General features: G+C 46.5%; 2 protein-coding genes across 4 annotated transcripts in view; both read left to right on the top strand.

The window, feature by feature from the left end:
* LOC147452518 (phosphoribosylamine--glycine ligase, chloroplastic-like) overlaps positions 1-16417 on the top strand; it is a 32373-nt gene extending 15956 nt beyond the window's left edge. The window contains exons 2-4 of one of the 3 annotated variants that reach the window (XM_086518175.1): positions 15416-15789; positions 16052-16160; positions 16279-16417. In XM_086518175.1, the coding sequence (XP_086374301.1) occupies positions 15416-15789; positions 16052-16123 (446 nt within the window). In that variant the 3' untranslated portion in view covers positions 16124-16160; positions 16279-16417. Of the gene's footprint in view, positions 1-15415; positions 15790-16051; positions 16190-16278 lie in introns of those variants that run through there. The other 2 variants (XM_086518173.1, XM_086518174.1) reach the window with 2 other exon arrangements.
* Positions 16389-17855, top strand: LOC147452519 (phosphoribosylamine--glycine ligase, chloroplastic-like). The gene is made up of 2 exons (XM_086518172.1): positions 16389-16808; positions 17153-17855. Exons 1-2 carry the CDS (start codon positions 16389-16391, stop codon positions 17573-17575), a joined length of 843 nt encoding a protein of 280 aa, XP_086374298.1. The 3' UTR covers positions 17576-17855.
* The last annotated feature ends 779 nt before the right edge of the window (positions 17856-18634 follow it).

The raw sequence follows: 18634 nt of genomic DNA on the forward strand, positions 1-18634 counted from the left end.
GACGCCTATGCTCCTCTTCATTCTTCGAATACACAATCATGTCATCGAAGAATGTTCCAACAAACTGTTGATGCGAGCGGAAAATCCGGTCCATCATTCTGTTGAACGTGGCAGGAGCATTTGTTAGCCCAAACGGCATCACTAGAAACTCATAAAGACCAAATGTCGTTCTAAACGCAGTCTTGTGCACATCCTCTGGCCTTATACAAATCTGATGGTACCCACTCTTAAGGTCTATCCTGCTGAAAATTGCAGCACCCTCTAAACGATCGAGAATATCATCAATGCGAGGAATAGGAAACCTATTCTTGATGGTATTCTTATTCAACGCACGGTAATCAATACACATGCGCCATGAGCCATCCTTCTTCTGCACTAGGAGCACTGGGGAGCAAAAGTTTGAAGAACTAGGCTGAATCATCCCCTTCTCTAATAACTCCTCAACCTGGCCCATAATCTCTTTCTGCTGCGCCGCACTAACCCTGTAGGGAGGTCTATTTGGTGGGCTACACCCTGGCACCAAATCTATGCGATGGTCCTCAGGTCTCTCTGGCAGCAATTGCGACGGTAATGAATCAGAAAAACAGTCACTAAACTTTTGCAAAAATGCTGACCTTTCTTTATCTAACGCAAATAAATTTGACTGATCCCTATCTGAGACATCACGTGCAAAAATCAGGTACGCAGAAAGATGATTCTTTATTACAGAAGTGATAGCAGAAGCAGATACAATAGGGACTGACTCTCCTTTAAGCTTTACATCCAAGATGTGAGTTTTGCCCCTATGCTGTACAGTGATCTTTTTGTTGTAGGCATCCAAGACTCCATGCAGTCGGAACATCCACGGGATCCCCAACAAGGCGTCACAACCTTCCAGCGGCATGATGTAAAACTCTTCAGTGTCCACATACGACTGAATATGCAGACGCAGTTTTCCAATGATGGGAGTAACACACTCTGAGTGGCCAGGACATGCCAACCCTGCCTCTGCGGTGTACCCCATCTCTTCAACTCTGATGCCCAGTTTCATAGCTAACTCTGGTGAGATAAAGTTGGCTTTGGCACGTGGATCAAAGAAGATGAGTGCCGTCTGATCCCTAACTTTACCCCATGTCCTGCATAACTCACTGGCATCTGTGCTGGGCCTGTCACCCACCATGTCTGGCACTAAACCTGTCGTGGGTTTTGGCTTCTTGCCTTTTTGATCTTCTTTATCCTCTGAGTCAGCTGGCCTTTTCCTTTGTGGACAATTGATAGAAATATGACCAGGCTACTCGCATATAAAGCATTTGTTCTCAGCCATTAGGACCTTCTTTTCCTCGAGCGACTTGCGCACAAAAGGCTTCCTTTTTTGTTTCTTTGCCTGCGCTCCAGAAGTCCCAGCTGAATCCTTATCTTTGGTGGCCTGTTCTGACCCCTGTGACGCATCAGGAGCCGTTTTCACAAAGGGCTTCTTCGCTGAATTTTTCTTTTGCTGCCCTCCTTTGTCACTGCTCGGAAATCGACTGTCCTCTCCTTTCAACAAGGCAAGACCAGTGTTCGCAACTTCCATAAGCTGAGTAAGGGTAGCCACTCTGTTCTTTGTACAGTAATCGCAAAGCCCTTTAGGCAGCCCACAACAATACTTCTCTATCTGCTCTGTCAATGGCACAAATCTGTAGGAGGTCACTGAGAGTAATGCTTTACAAAACCTCCTATTGTACTCCAGCAAGCTCTTGCACGAAGCTGCCGTAAGCTGGTGCCAATCTGTCAGGACATCGGCTTCAAATTCATTTGATAGCCAAGCAGATGCAAACATTTGCTTGAAGTAAACCCAAGTGGCGGGTGCCTGTCCTTGCATTAACAATGTCGTCCACCATGTAAGCGCATTGTCCTTTAAGAAATTGGCAGCTTTCCTGACCTTCGAGGCCTCTGTAAAATTCCCTCCGCATAAGCTGTATCAAACTGCTGGAGGAAAGTGAGTGCCTTTGTCTTGTCCTCGAAACCACTGAAGGTACTGAACTTTACCGCTGCACCACCTTCTTTGTAAGCCTTCGGCTTCTCTAGTGCCCCCAAGTTGTCATACGGGATGGTCTGCAACATGGGCACTGTACTAGGCATGATCGGCACGCCTTGGCCATTCACATTTTGCGTCAGAGGTGCGATATTTGGCTGCTGTCCAGAAAAACCAGCCATGCCAAAATGACCCTGTGGCACCCCAAACTGGCCCTGGTTGCCGTGGAAACCTTGCTGCATGCCGATAGTACCATACATGGGGTTTGGCATGATGCCTTGTATACCCCCAAACACTGTTCCTGGCATGTACGGCTGACTTCCAGACGCATAACCAGCCATACTTTGAAACACTGATCCACCCCCGAAATACCCAGGATGTACCGTGGGTGGTGGAAAAACTGAGTGCATAACCTGGTATCTAGCTCCCTGTCCATTCAAGACAGCATGCTGGCTCTGAAAGGTGGCGGGCCGAACTGGCATAACCTGTGGAATAGGCGTTCTAGCCACCTGTTCAAGCACGGGAGGAACCTGCTTTGGAGCCCCCGACTCCGCAACATGCGAGTGTTCCCTTTCCTCCTGCGCCTCATGAAGTACCTGGGCTTGAGCTTCAACAAGCTCCGTACGCGGTGTAGGTTGCCTATTTTGCTGTTGCACTGGTGGCGCTTGCAAGAATTCCATAAACCTCGGATTCTGCACCAGTTGCGAAAAGACATTCACCGCGGCAACTAACTGAGTCTTAAACGCATCATCCTCAAGTTGCCCTGTCATAAAGCCCTGTACTACTGGAGGGACATTCACGTTGACAGGAGGTACAGACTAACGTGGCCGTGAGCTCTCGCCAATCTCAAAAACCATAGGAATCTCCTGCCTGTCCTTTGGAGAGGAACCCTCTTCCATAATTCCCTTCCCCTTGTCGGCCATAGTGTAATCCCCGCGTTCTTGCACTGTGTGTCTTTACCCTGAACAATCCAGGCTCACTCTTTGAGGAAAAAGTGATTGATATCCCGGCAATGGAACCATGAAACCGGCCCGTAGGGCGGTAGGCGTTGGCTTTCACCCGAAATTCTTTACTTTATACACACACACAGAGCACTTTGCAATGAGAACCTGCGACGGGAGTTAACACTTGAATACACACACGGCTCGGAAGCTAGAATGCTCCGAGCAGACGCCGACAACCTGTAGGCCCCAAAATTGGCGCCCCTTTCGGTATTTCTTTATTCTTTAGGAGGGTAAACTACAAGGTAAGGTCCTGGGAATCCTTCACGTGTATCCACCTAGATACCATTTGATTTGGCCAAATTTCGGCAGCATAACAGCCCCAAAACTTGCGCGAAACCAATTTCCCTGCTGGAACTCGCTTGCACTGTCGTATACCCTCTGATTCCTGTCCAAAAACAGTAAATTCAGCACGCTGTATTTACTGGTTTTTGCCCTGTTTTCAGCCCCAAACAGTCCCCTAACTGTCCTCTGCCAGTGGGGCACGATTCCCAATGATCCTGGCGTCCGTATGGCTGAAAAACAGTGAATTTACAGCGCATACACAGCGCTGATTTTGCACCTGTACGGTGAGGTTATGACCCTCACCAGTGCCTGCTTTGGAGCAGCAGTTAACTACCCCTGTTCCTGCTCAAGGAGGCTCTTGCCTCAGCACAAAAGCATGAACCCACACAACTGTACATCAGTCAAATGAGGAGCCCTCTTGTGGGGCATCACATAACTGCACGTAGGGGAGAGAGAGAGCAGTGTGTAGTGTGCAGGGCATCACTCCTAGCACCACACTGTACATGAGAGGGAAAGGAAGCACTCCATAGCTCTTAACCTGTGACAGGTTGCAAATGAGGCCTCTCCCAGCTTAAAAATCAGCGCCCATTTTTTGGCAAGAGGAAAGTTCACGAAAATGTGACACTTGGCGCATTTTCAAGCATTTTCCCGTTTCGGGTTCGCCGCTTAAAAATATCCCAACCGACGCGTCAGTTGACTTCGCGGTAGAGTTATAAAATGTTCCCCTAGTCATACCGGAGGTAATGACGCGAACACATTTCACGGCCCAAAATAGCAGTTCCCTAAATTTTAGGAGATGCTTCCGTTGGGCTCCCACTGGTCTTCTGACCATCAATCCTCATTGGGACCGCATCCAAAAATGCAATGTGGCCCAACTGTCGGATACTTTTTGTTGGTAGTCCCACCTTGACTTTACGCCTTAATTGAGTTCACTTCCTAGTATCCACCAACTTGCTAAGTGCGACGGGGGGACCTATATGATCTTGCTATGAGCCTAGACATCCTCTTACCATACGAATTCCAGTGCCGACCACTTCCCGTCTGTGGGTGAATCTACCGTTCACATTGGCCATACAATGTCCGACCGTTTGCTACTTCAAAAAGAGGGTCTCAAAACAAATAAAATAAACCCCATTGGAAAGAAACCAACAACCAAGGTTAGCAGTTGCCACATCTCTGTGACATGGTTAATAACTGCCACGTCCTCGTGACAGAGAGACTCAAGGGTAGAGCTTGAGCCTTGAGCGCCCGTAGGTAGACCGTAGACGGTGTAGAGTAGAGGAGAGCTTCAAAGTTGAGAGGGTAGAAGAGGGAGAGAGTGGGTAGAGAGACTCAAGGGTAGAGCTTGAGCCTTGAGCGCCCGTAGGTAGACCGTAGACGGTGTAGAGTCTAAATAGTAGACGGTAGAGAGGAGACCCTTCATTGAACTTGAGAGAAGATGAGGCCCAAGGGTGCTTTTATAGGCTCCCAAGGGCCAAAGCCTCCCAAAAAAGTAGACGTTTGCTGCTACTGTCCATTAAAAACAGTCATTTTTTTGAGTTGATAAAATGTCCGTTCTCGGCCGTCCCCGTGCGTTCCCGTTGGTCGGATGAAAATTCGGCCGTTCCCAGCTGTCCCCCTCCGTCCCCGGCCCTGTTACGCCCATTTGCGTCCCTAGGCCGTGTCCCCTCCGTCCCCTGTAACTATGGTGAATCTATCTCGGATAGATCGCTTCTACGCCAGTGACCAAATTTTGTGACATGGGAGGGTATGTATGCATTTTGACAGTTTCACGAGGCTGTGGCAACCACTAACCTTAGTTGTTGGTTTCTTTCCCTTGATTTTTCTTTAATTTTTGGGACCCTCTTTTTGAAGTCACAAATGGCTGGACATTGTGTGGCCAATGTGAAACGGCTGACGGCCGAGAGTTTCACCCGTAGAGCAGGGAAGGACAGGTCGCCACGAGATGGTTGGGCCAGTCGGCACTGGAATCTGAACAGTAAAAGGGGTCTAGGCTCAGTTCAAAGTCATTTAGGCCCCTCGCTACACTTAATAAGTCGGTGGGTTTTAGGAATAACTCAAAAGAGGCAAAGTTGACACATGGTGGCTCCGGGTGGAGGCTGATTTTTGCTTCTAAGTGACTACAGTGTGTGTGTGAGTAGTGGGTGTAGGTGATCACAGCTTTAATGGAAAGCTTGCCTTCTCCCTTGCTCTATGTAGCGCAATGATTTTCTCTCACGCATCTCTCTCCCCTTTGCACATATGGTAATGCTCCACTAGTTGGGGTTCTCAGATGACCATGTACAGTTCTCGGGTTTTATGCGCGTTTGCCAAGGCAAGAGCCTTCTGTACAGGAACCGGATTAGCTAATTGCTAATGCCCTATAGGTACACACAGTTCCATTGCGAAGGATTGTGAAAACGGAGAGTTTTCTTGCGTAAAAACTTGTCCGTTTCAAAGGGGAACTGTCCCATTGCGTGCGGGAGCACGAGACACACATAGATGTGTTCACTCCGCCCAAAATGATCCAAAACAGAAAATTTCAGCTTGCTGTGTTTTTGTGTAAGTTTAGGGTTTCACACCTAAACTACAGGACATCGCCAAGGGAGCCTCAGGGAAAGCCTCTGGATGCTTAAACATGACTTTCGGCACCTGACATTGTCAAAACAGGGAATTACAGCACGCTGAAATTGACCTGCAGCTCACTGGAAAGCTTCCCAACCGCAAGGGAAAGTGTCCTTCACGTGTACTTTTGACCTATAGAGATTTTTGCGCCATTATGTTGGCAAAATTGGGTCAAAAACCTGCGATTACAGCCATGGACAGGTTTGGACAGCTTGGTGAGAGTTAGGTGAAAGTGTTCGGATCGTCTATTCGCAATAAGAATAAAGAATACCGAAAGGGGTGCCCGTTTTGGGGCCTACAGGGTGTTGTTGTCTGCTTGGTAGCGCTCTAGCTGCCAGGCTGTGCTTTGTGTAAAGTGTTAATTCCAGTCACAGGTTTATTCATGAAGCTCCTTTGTGTCGGTAAAGTTCAAGTAAAGAGTCTACCGCCCTATAGGCCGGTTTCATGGTTCTGCGGACATAATCAATTTTTCCTTAAAGAGTGAGCCTTGGTTGATTTGCGACAAAGACAGACCACAGGAACTTGGAATTACACTATGGCTGACAAGACAAACAATGCCAGGGAAGAGGGTTCCTCTTGACAGGACAGACAGGCTATTCCTCGAGTGTTCAAGGTTGGCAAGAGTTCACGGCCACCCCTCTCTGTACCTTTTGTTGATTTGAATGCTCCACAAGGTCAAGGGTATATGACTGGGCAACTAGACGAGGATGCGTTCAAGACAGAGTTGGTTGCTGCTATGAATGTGTTTCTCGGTTGGTGCAGAATCCTAAGTCTATGGAATATCTGCAAGCGCTGCTAGTGCCACAGTAGACAAGGCCACCGTCTCATGGAGTAGAGCCTGTTGAGGCTCAAGCCCAGGTCCCTTGTGCATCCCAGTAGGGCGGGGAGCATTCACATGTTGCGGAGTCACGTGGGGCTCCAAGACAAGTTCCTTCTGTCCATGAACAGGTGGTTAGGACCCTTCTTCCACAAGCTTTACCAGTTCAGCTAGCCACCTTTCAAAGTCCAAACGTTGCATTAAATGGACAGGGAACTATTTTCTAGGCTATGCAAGAGGTTTTTCCACCACCCATTGTACATCCTGGGTATTTCGGGGGTGGATCAATGTTTCAGAGCATGGCTGGTTATGTGCTTGGAAACCAGCAATATATGCCAGGAATAGTGTTTGGGGGTATGCAAGGCATGATGCCAAACCCCATGTATGGAAATATTGGCATGCAACAAGGGTTTCAGTGCAACCTGGGCCAGTTTGGGGTGCCATAAGGCAATTTTGGCATGGTTGGTTTTTCCGACCAGCAGCCACATATGGCACCAATGTCGCAAAATGTCAATGGCCAAGGGGCGTCGATGATCCCTATTACAATGCCCATGTTGCAGACGCTTCTCTATGACAAGTTGGGAGCACTGGAAAAGCCAAAAGCCTACAAAGAAGGTGGTGCAACTGTGAAGTTCGATACTTTCAGCGGCTTTGAGGATAAGGCAAAGGCTCTTACTTTCCTCCAGTAGTTTGATACAACTTATGCAGGGGGGGATTTTACAGAGGCCTCTAAGGTCACGAAAGGTGCCACTTTCTTGAAAGACAATACACTTACATGGTGTACGACACTGTTGATGCAAGGACAGGCACCCGCCACATGGGTATATTTCAAGCTAATGTTTGCATGTGCATAGCTGTCAAATGAATTAGAAGCCAATGGCATGATGGATTGGCACCAACTCACTGCGGCTACTTGCAAGAGCCTACAGGAGTACAATCGGAGGTTTTGTAAAGCGTTGTTCTCAGTAACCTCCTACAGGTTTGTGTCATTGACAGAGCAGATTGAGAAGTATTGTTGTGGGCTGCCTAAAGGGCTTCGGGATTATTGTACAAAGAACAGAGTGGCTACTCTCACTCAGCTTATGGAAGTTGCCAACATGGATCTTGCCTTGTTGAAGGGAGAGGACAATGGGTTTTAGGGCAACGTGAAAGGGGGTCAGCAAAAGAAAAATGCAGCAAAGTAGCCCGTTGTGAAAGTGACTCCTGAAGTGTCCCAGGGGTCAGAAAAGGCAAACAAAGGCAAGGACTCAACCAAGACGTCGGAAGAGAGGCTAAGAAAAAGAAAAGGAAGCCTTTTGTGCGCAACTCGTTCGAGGAAAAGAAGGCTTTAATGGCTAAGAACAAATGTCTCATATGCGAGCAACGTGGTCACTTTGCTGCAGATTGTCCACAAAGAAGAAGACCAGTTGATTCGGATGATAAAGAGGACCGGAAAGGCAAGAAGCCTAAGCCCATGGCAGGTCTAGTGCTAGATATGGTGGGTGACAGGCCAAGTTCAGATACTAGTGAGTCTAAAGCAAACTTTATCTCACTAGAGTTGGCCATTAAGCTGGGCATCAAAGCTGAAGAGATGGGATACACAACAGAGGCAGGGTTGGCATGTCCTGGCTACTCAGAGTATGTTACGCCTATCATTCGAAAGATGCGGAAAACGATGTTGTGTGCTATGCAACCTTTGAGGGAAAAGGTCTTGAGAGAGTGCTATTGTCCACACTTTACGGGTCACCGCGGCATAGATACCATCTTGAAGGGTGTGGAGTGTTACTTCTATTGGCCGAGACTCAAAAAGGATGTGGACGACTTTGTTCGCAGTTGTTTAGTATGCCAAAAGGTCAAGTTTGACAGGCATAAGGCACATGGACTACTTCAGCCTTTACCCATTCCCACCTGCCCTCGGTAAAGCATTACTATGAATTTCATCTTTGATCTCCCCAAGACTCAAAGTGGGCACGATGGCATTTCGATTGTCATTGACAGATTTAGCAAGCAAGCTCACTTCATTCCAGTAAAGAAAACAATCAAACCTGATCATTTAGCGAGACTGTTCATTGCACAAATTTTTCATTTACATGGCATGCCGGAGACCATAGTCTCCGATGGAGATCCCCGATTCACAAGTTGTTTTGGAGGGCCATTTGTGAGAACATTGGCACATGGTTGCAATTCTCATCATCATTCGATCCGCAGATAGATGGGCAATCTGAGATAGCCAATTCAGTGGTTTTGAAGTCTTACATCTCGGATCAGAAGACTCAATGGGAAAATTATTTGCCTTTAGTGGAATTTGCCTACAATAACACGGTTCACTCTTCGACAAGAAAGGCGCCATTTGAGGTGATCGAAGGTGCTAAGAAGGTCCCTCCCTTTCTAAGCACCAAGGACAAGATTTTTGAAGCCGATCGGTACACGAGGGATTTGGACATTGCTTTTGCCAAGGTTCGCGAGGCTCTAGAGAAGTCTCAAGCACGGCACAAGAAGACAATAGATCGATATAGACACGACTTGAAGTTGAAGGAAGATGATTGGGTGCTCTTACATCTTGAGAAGGCACGCCCACGAAAATGAAAAGGAAAGGAACGGCTTTTTCCTAAGCTTAGCATGAGGTATTATGGCCCTTTCCAGATTCAAGAAAAGATAAATGATGTATCCTTCAGACTCAAGTTTCCAGACACTTCGAAGATTCACAATGCGTTTCATGGGAGTCTTTTGAAACCCTTCAATGGTGAGTTAATGGGGAGCCTGATGAGCAACCTGAAGTGGAAGAGAGCGAGGAGATACTCGTTCCAGAACAGATTCTGGCACATAAGGAAAGAAAATTGAAAGGTAAAGTGATTCCGCTGTTCTTAGTGAAGTTTAAGAAGTATCCGTCATTGGAGTGAAGTGGATGGAGGAGGAGGACCTAGCAGATACTCAGATTTTGGAACTTTACCTTGAGACTTTCGGATTAGTTGCGTCTATTCCGAAAGATCCCGTACATCAGCAGGGTTGAATCTGGTGGAGTCCGCTCCTTTGTCACAGATTACTTAGATGGAATAGAGCGCCGATTTCCCTTTGGATTTCAGGGATACTGCTATGCTGACAACATTCTACTGTATGACATTATGAATATTGAAAATGGGAATTCCCGAACTTGAACCTGACTGATGTGTACTCTCTCATGTGATTTTGTTTGAGTGGTGGATTGAAAGACGAAATGACTGCAGCATTTTGGTCGTGTGAATCTATAGACATGATCGCAATAAGGATTAGCTAATCCGACATCAGTGAGGTCCGGGATGGATCTAGATGCGATTGCTAAATATGTTGCCAGGAATCACGGTCTTAGATCTGGAATCAATTTTTATGTGATTGATATGATGTGAATGTGCACTGACTCAGTCATCTTTGTGCAATTGCTAGATTAGTGTTTGTCTAGTGCGTCGATACTTAGAGTCAGTGTCTATTGAATTGGTTTATGGCCTCTGTCTGTGTGCAGGCGTAATCAAGGACGATTACCATTCTTTCAAGAGGGGGGTATGTCACAAACTGATAACGTAGCACACCAAACAAGTGTCCCAGCTTATGGGCACCTGTCGACAAGGCCCTGGGGGACACTAGGAAAAATAAAAAGGACCAAAGCGACTGGCTGTATGGATTCCCGCATAATGTGTTGATTGTTGACGTGGTCGATCGTACAGAATTCCGTGAAATGCGTTGACCTGTGCTGACGTGGTAGATCGTACGGAATTCCGTGAAATGCGTTGGCTGGATTCAACTCTAGCTTTTGGGAGTCCACTGCTTTTGAGTTTGAAAGCTTTTCATGTATTGCTTTTCCAAGGCCAAGGGCCTTCAAATAACGAGCCTTTTTGAGCAGAGGCAACCCAAGGGCAAATGTACTTTGCTCAATTATTAATACAAAAAGAAGTACCGAAAGGGGCTCCGGTCTATGGGGCCAATCTCTCTGGGCATGGAACTACGCCGGGCCGTGTCGACTCAATTGAGCTATGATTTAAGTGTGAAGTGCTTAAAGTGATTCTTTCTTATGCGTCATGCCAGATTCTAGACTTGGGGTGTCCAAGTTTGTTACACTCAGCATGTGCTATTATGGGCCTTTTCAAGTACTTGACAAGATCAACAATGTTTGTTGCTTATAGGTTGAAATTGCCTGATACTTGGAAGATTCATAATGTGTTTCACGTGAGTCTTCTAAGACCCTTTGTGGGTGATGTGCCAGATGAGGATCAACGAGAAGTTGAGGAACTTGATGAGATCTTGGTACCTGAGCAAATTTTGGCACCTAACGAAAGAAAAGTTAAGGGACAGATTGTAAGACGGTATTTGGTGAAGTTCAAGAACTATCCACCTATGGATGCAAAGTGGATGGAAGAGTTTGAACTTTTGGAGTCACCAAATGTATTGCAGCTTTACCTTGTGAGGCCTTTGGGTTACAGCCTACGTATGTCCCAACTCAATGTGCTTGAAGGAGGGGTAATGATGGAGCTAGCACATCAAATATAAATACGGATTTAGTGCAGTAGAAGTGGACACTGCTCTATAAATGCTTAAGGTATTATGCTCACTTCTATGGTAGATGAAATGACAAAAATATGAAGGTCTCATTAAGTCATTTGTATCTACGTTTCATGATCTTTCTTGCAGATACATGTGATGATAAAAGGGTGCTAATCACACTAAATCATCTATGGCATATATACATGACATGCAATTGAGGACGTTTGCGATTTCAAGAGGGGGGTATGTCACGAGGCTGTGGCAACCACTAACCTTAGTTGTTGGTTTCTTTCCCTTGATTTTTCTTTAATTTTTGGGACCCTCTTTTTGAAGTCACAAATGGACGGACATTGCGTGGCCAGTGTGAAACGGCCGACGGCCGAAAGTTTCACTCGTAGTCGGAAAGAACAAGCCACGATATGGTTGGGCCAGTCGGCATTGGAATCCGAGTAGTAAAAGGGCGTCTAAGCTCAATTCAAAGTCTTTTAGGCCCCTCGCTACACTTTATAAGTCGGTGGGTACTAGGAATAAACTCAAAAGAGGCAAAGTGGACACATGGTGGCTCCGGATGGATTTGCCAGATCCATTAGCTGGAGGGGGCACATTTTGAGAGAGGAGACTGATTTTTGCTTGTGACTATAGTGTGTGTGTGCGTGAGTAGTGGGTGTAGGTGATCACAACTTTAATGGAAAGCTTGCCTTCTCCCTTGCTCTATGTAGCGCGATGATTTGCTCTCACGCATCTCTCTCCCCTTTGCACATATGGCAATGCCTCACTAGTTGGGCTTCTCAAATGACCATGTACAGTTCTAGGGTTTTATGCGCGTTTGCCAAGGCAAGAGCCTTTTGTACAGGAACCGGATTAGCTAATTGCTAATCCTCCACAGGTACGCACAGTTCCATTGCGAAGGATCTTAGGATTGCGAAAACGGAGAGTTTTCTCGCGTGAAAACTCATCCGTTTCAAAGGGGAAGTGTCCCATTGCGTGCAGGAGCACCAGAGACATGTGTAGACGTGTTCGCTCCGCCCAAAACGATCCAAAACAGAAAATTACAGCCTGCTGTGGTTTTGTGCAGGTTTAGGGTTTCGCACCTAAATTGCAGGACATGGCCTCTAGATGCTTAAACAGGGCTTTGGGCACGTGACAGTGTCAAAACAGGGAATTATAGCACGCTGAAATTGACCTACAGCTCACTGGAAAGCTTCCAAACTGCAAGGGAAAGTGTCCTTGACGTGTACTTTTGACCTACAAAGATTTTTGCGTTGTTCTGTTGGCAAAATTGGGTCAAAAACCTGCGATTACAGCCATGAACAAGTTTGGACAGCATAATGAGAGTTAGGTGAAAGTGTTCGGATCCTCTATTCGCAATAAGAATAAAGAAATACCGAAAGGGGCGCGAGTCTTTGGGGCATACAGGGTGTTGCTTTCTGCTTGGTAGCGCTCTAGCTGCCGGGCCGTACTTTGTTTGAAGTGTTAATTCCAGTCACATGTTTATTCGTGAAGTTCCTCTCTGTCGTAAACATTAAGTAAAGAATCGGGTGAAAGCTAAAGCCTAACGCCCTACGCCCTACAGGCCGGTTTCAGGCAGGGACTATCAGATCATGCACTAGTGATTCTTAGTGTGGCTGACATACAAAGGAGTGGGAGTGTCATGTTGTGCATCCCGGAGAGGATTCTACTGGATACAGAGCTTAGAGAGCGGGTGGTGGTGCTTTGGACAAAGTTTGGGCACACAGGGCACCCCTGCTAGCAAATTGGCCATTGGACTTGCTGAGCTTAGTCGTTTCTTCCTCTAGGAGTCTGCAGCCAAGCTGGAGGAGAAGCGGCTCCGACAGGGCATTGGTTCCCTACAGCGGATGCAGGAGCACCACCCTGATAGTCCTTGGATGGAGGAGCAGATGCAGCAGGCTCGACATGAGTTGATCACCATTAAGGAGTGGCATCATGAGTTTGCCTTCCATCGTCGGGCATCTCAGTGGACCCAAGTGGGAGACAGAGTTACTGGCGAGCTCTTTGAGAATGTGGGTCCTCGCCATGCGCGCACGAGTGTTTGTCAGTTTAGAAGACCTGATGGGTCAATTGCTACAGAGCCTGAGGATATGCATGTAGTTGCTACCGACTTTTATCGTGAGTTGCTTTCAGATGAGCCACAGTCAGAGCGCCAAGATGCATGCAGAGAGCAGGTTTGGGCGTAGATGCCTTGCCTAGTTACTGAGAAGATGCGGAGGAGCTCCACGAGGCCCTCAGGGCACTTCCCCGGGGTAGCTGCCCAGGGGAGGATGGTTTGACTCCCAGAGGTATTGGCCCCAAAGACTGGCGCCCCTTTCGGTATTTCTTTTTATATTTATCTGTGTGCAAAGTACAAGAGAGTCCGTGGGTACTCACTCTTAGACTTTGCGTCCAGATGCTCTGAGGAGTGAGTCCAAAAAGGACTTATTTATTCTTATGAGGGATGCCCAAAAGCAGAGCCCCAAAAGTTAAACTCTAAAGCTTCTCAAACTCAAAAGCAACTGTAACCAAAAGCTGCCAAATTCAGCCAGCGTAATTTTCGGAAATCCGTACGTACTGCCACATCAGCAAGTCAACTCGTTTTGCGGAAATATACCACGTCAGCACTCAACGCAAATTGCAGGCCTCCGTATACCTTGCCACGTCAACTTGTCGGCGCATTTTATGGGATTGCTTAGCGGGGGCCTGCCACGTCACCAGTTTGTGACATGTGCAATATATTTTAGCAATTATGTGACCAGGTATATAGGATATATCCGCCTACTAGACCCTTAAATATTATGTTTCCTATAACCTTTAGAAACATACGTGTTTTGTCTTGGCATTTTCGAAACAAAACACCTCGAAACGGGGAAACAATGAAACACACGAAACGTTTCTTGTTACACTGGATATGTGCAGGCTGGTGCATGGGTACATAGAGTTAGGACTCGGTGCCTACTGAGCTAGTTTTTGTTCTTTGTTTATTTTGTAGGCGGAATTGAGGGTGATTGTTCTTCTTTCAAGAGGGGGGTATGTCACAAATTAGTAACATGGCATGGCAAGGTTCCTAGGAGGGTTAGGAACTAAAAATCCTAACCTCGGCCAACTTGCAAGTCACCACCTGAGATGCATAAAACCTAAACAGGACATTGTGTAAAACTGTTGATGTGGCATGCATAGATAGGCCCATGTTTTGTGGAGGCTGATGTTGACATGGCAGGACCTGTTTGGCAGGCCCCCACGTTTTGCGGAAGCATGGGAAGAGCACCAGCTGTTGAGATCTAGAGCTTTTGGTGCAGTAGCTTTTCATGTCTTATGCTTTTGGGCCAAGGGCCTTTAAATATGGCCTTAAGGGGCTCACTCTGGCATTCCATTTGTGGAAACAGATCGCGAGTTCTCCTGGCTATTGTACCTTTGTGAAGCAATAAAGAAAGAAGCACCGAAAGGGGCGCCAGACTTTAAGGTATTTGGAAGCGGTACTCCGCCGTTTCATGTCGACTTTCCTCTTCTCTCTCTCTCTCTCTCTCTCTCTCTCTCTCTATTTCAAGCTCTGCTGTTCCAGTTTCTCGCGTGTTGCTATTGATTTTTCGCTTGGAGTGTCCAAGCTTTTACAACAAGGGTGTGGGAGTGCATTCCAATGAATGCCAACACCTGTAGTATGACCTGAGCGACCTCTGTAATCGTGTAAACCTGCAAAATCTGCAAAAAACAGCCCTGAAGCTGACCCCTTGCTTCTTGCATGGTTACTTGTTAGGCAAGTTACTATCCTTCTACAATGTGTCCCACTTTCCACTTAATGAAGCCTCTTAACTCTTGAATAGGTAAATTTTGTTTATTAACTTTCATGTCAAAGACAAATTGTCCTCTCATTAATTGATTTCACACATAACCTTATAACGGTCGTTCAGGCCAATACACTGGCACATACACCTCCGATTTTGATCCCAGCTGTCTCAAACACAAGCCACGCCCGTGGTCCTACAGGCCTTGTCCACTTGCCCATAGCAAGAACCTCGGGCGGAAAGAAAGTGAAAAAAATTAAAAAATTAAAAAATTAAAATAATACAAAACAACATAATAGATAGGCACAAAGATACACCTCCAGGTTTGCTGCTCAAAATAGCAGAATGAACTCGATGGCGGTCTCCAATTTGTAATATATGTGTCTCAAATCTACACTTTCTTCAAGCAATCTGGTTTACCTGTAATATAATCAGCTGATGTTGGATGCAGGAGAAGGCGTCAAGATCTTAGTCATTGGTGGAGGTGGAAGGGAGCATGCAATCTGCTATGGGTTACAGAGATCTTCAGCTTGTAGTGCAGTTTTTTGTGCTCCTGGCAATCCAGGCATTGCTGCTGCTGGTGATGCCATATGTATGCCAGACTTGGATATCAGCACTAGTGGTTGTGTAACATCATTTTGCCAAGAGCATGACGTTGGACTTGTGGTGGTTGGCCCAGAAGCGCCTCTCGTCGCAGGACTTGTAGACGATCTGCAAGCAGCAGGAATTGTAGCATTTGGACCCTCAGCCAAAGCAGCGGCCTTGGAGGGGTCCAAGGATTTCATGAAGAGGCTATGCATGAAGTACAACATTCCAACAGCCAAGGTTTACTTTTCTCAGTGTGATTCTTGCTTTTAGCTAATTTCAGCTCCAAGCTTCTCGATCTTCTGAGGGAGCAATGTTGTTTACTGTGTTATTTTACTAGTGATCCTGAATCTGTATCACACAAAATGTCTCGCTATGGTCAAATTAATCGTGCTTGTTTGGATTCAATAAGTCTCTTCACATGCTTATTAAAGAATGTTCGAATTCATAGTATTCAGGTAAAACAGGCAAAGTATCACATTGTGTGAAACTAATTATGTAGGAAAACTATGAGGAGAATGAAGCCATTTTGAAAGCGAAGGCTGTTCCAGACTCGCAGAATTTGACGGAATGATTGGAAGTGGATCCTGATTGTTGGCAAACATTACAGAGTGCGGCAAAGGACTTGTTTGTATAATGGCATGAAAAACTGCTCTAGGAAATAAGTTTCAACTTGTCTGCAGAAAATGACAGTATTTGTTTGCTAATGGCCTTTTAACTTGATTGCAGTACAAGTCCTTCACTAACGCAGAGGATGCTAAGAATTACATAAGTGAAACAGGTGCACCCATTGTAGTGAAAGCTGATGGACTGCTGCTGGGAAAGGTGTGATTATTGCAATGACATTGCAAGAAGCTTTTGATGCTGTTGATTCTATGCTTGTGAATAAAGCATTTGGAGCAGCAGGGGGGATGGTGATTGTTGAAGAGTTTCTTGAGGGGGAGGAAGTTTCTTTTTTTGCTCTGGTAGATGGAGAGCATGCAATTCCTTTGGCATCAGCTCAAGATCACAAACGTGTTGGAGACGGGGATATGGGCCCAAATACAGGTGGGATGGGAGCGTATTCTCCAGCTCCCGTCCTTACCCCTCAAATGGAGTATTTAGTTATGGATTCCATTATCAATCCTACTGTGAAAGGGATGGAAAAAGAGGGATGTAAGTTTGTGGGAGTCTTATATGCAGGGCTCATAATTGATAAGAAATCCGGAATGCCTAAACTGCTCGAATACAATGTGCGCTTTGTACATCCTGAATGCCAGGTATACTGTTTTGATGACGGGTTTCGGTTTTAACTGTGTTGCTTTCAAAAAAGGGATGTTTGAACATTACTCACGTAGTACACATAGCTTTAAGGTTACAAATTAGCTCAGAAATAGCATCATTTTTAGACTTGCATACCGCTGTTCACACTAGACAATCAAGGACAAGTTTTTGTTATGGGGAGGTGGAATGGGATGATTTCTGCAGATTCCTGAGTTTGGGTCTGTCTCACATGGTAGTGTTGCGATTTTATCAACAGTGTCTGACTAGCTTGTGTGGTCAGTAGATGTCAGTTCAAGGTGCAGCTATTTGATTAGTGATGTGTTCGAGTGGGTTCGTGCAGGTATTAATCCCTCGTTTACAATCTGATCTTGCAAGTACACTACTAGCAGCTTGTAGAGGGGAGCTTGAAAGCCTTTCCCTTTCCTGGACGGATGAAGCAGCGTTAGTGGTTGTTCTTGCCAGTGAAGGTTATCCAGGGAAGTACAAAAAAGGAACGTTAATAAAGAATCTGGAAAAGGCAGAGGCTGCTGTACCAGGGATGAAGATCTTTCATGCAGGAACAGCCTTGGATTCACATGGTAATGTTGTTGCTAGTGGAGGTAGGGTGCTGGGGGTTACTGCTCTGGGCAAAGACATTGTGCAGGCCCAAGAGAGGGCTTACCAGGCTGTGGACAGGGTTGACTGGCCTGATGGGTTTTACCGACGCGATATTGGCTGGAGGGCAATTGCTCACTTGAAGGAATGTCAGAAAGCAAATGTTTAGTCTAACCAGTTCTTTTGATATAGGCTCTCATACATACATATTATGGACTATGAAACAGGGGATCCCTGAGCCCTCTTCCGATAGGAGCCCCGTTAATCTGCGGTCTATGCTGCTATTGCTAGATTGTGCTGTGGGCACTATTTTCAAGCAAATAACAGGATAATCGAAGCTGGGCCATTAAAGAAAGAATGAACGAAGTTACGTCACATTGAATCAACCTGTAGCGAATGACGGACTGCTCAATTCATCAGAGAAATCATTAATGAACATGTTTCTGACACTTCATCTGCTTACTCTTCATAGGGGTTTATCCTTTTTTTTTTTTTCCGAGAAAAAGATCCTTCTGTTAGTTACTGAAACTGCCCATATGGCTACAACCACCTCTTCAAGAGAGGGCTACAACAACCATGGTGGGAGACTCTCCCAATGAAAAAACCAGCATATGTACAATGGGGCTAAATCAAGAAATGGGGGGAGGGAAAAGCCACACAGGTGGTCGGTAGTGCCATCGGAGTACACCCTGGACCATGGTGTAGAAAGGCCCAGGACGCCAGAGTCGAAGGAAAGCCTCTCTGCGCTCCTGCATGCGGTCGGAGCTGCCCTGTAGTCCCTCGAGCTGTCCTCTGAGAGTGTGGATCAGCTCTAGCCAAAAATCGCGAATAGTCTCTGCTGGTGGCACAGGGCGAGCCTCAAAGATGCGGAAGCAACGGGCCCGCCAGATGAACCAGAGTGTCAGGCCACTGATGAGCTCCCAACACTCCTCTCTCTCACTGCACCACTCCTGTGGAGTAAGCTCTGTAGGCAGGCTGGAGTGTAGGTCGCCCCTCATGCATCACTATCATCCTGCTGGTGGAAGATAGCTCAAACTGAAGTGCCGGTCCCGTGAGGGTGGACCAAGCCGCTGCTCCCCAAGTGTACTGTCGAGCCGTGGAGAGAGTAGGCATCAGCCGAAGAACTCGTAGCCACACCTGCTGGACCGAGGGACAGTCCCAAAGACAGTGACGCTGACTCTCCACAAGATGGTCACAAACTGCACATGCGGCCGAGAGACCACTATGC

This window comes from Adiantum capillus-veneris, chromosome 8 (assembly GCF_014529385.1).
Source record: "Adiantum capillus-veneris isolate H3 chromosome 8, ASM1452938v2, whole genome shotgun sequence".
In the NCBI taxonomy this organism is placed as follows: Eukaryota; Viridiplantae; Streptophyta; class Polypodiopsida; order Polypodiales; family Pteridaceae; genus Adiantum; species Adiantum capillus-veneris.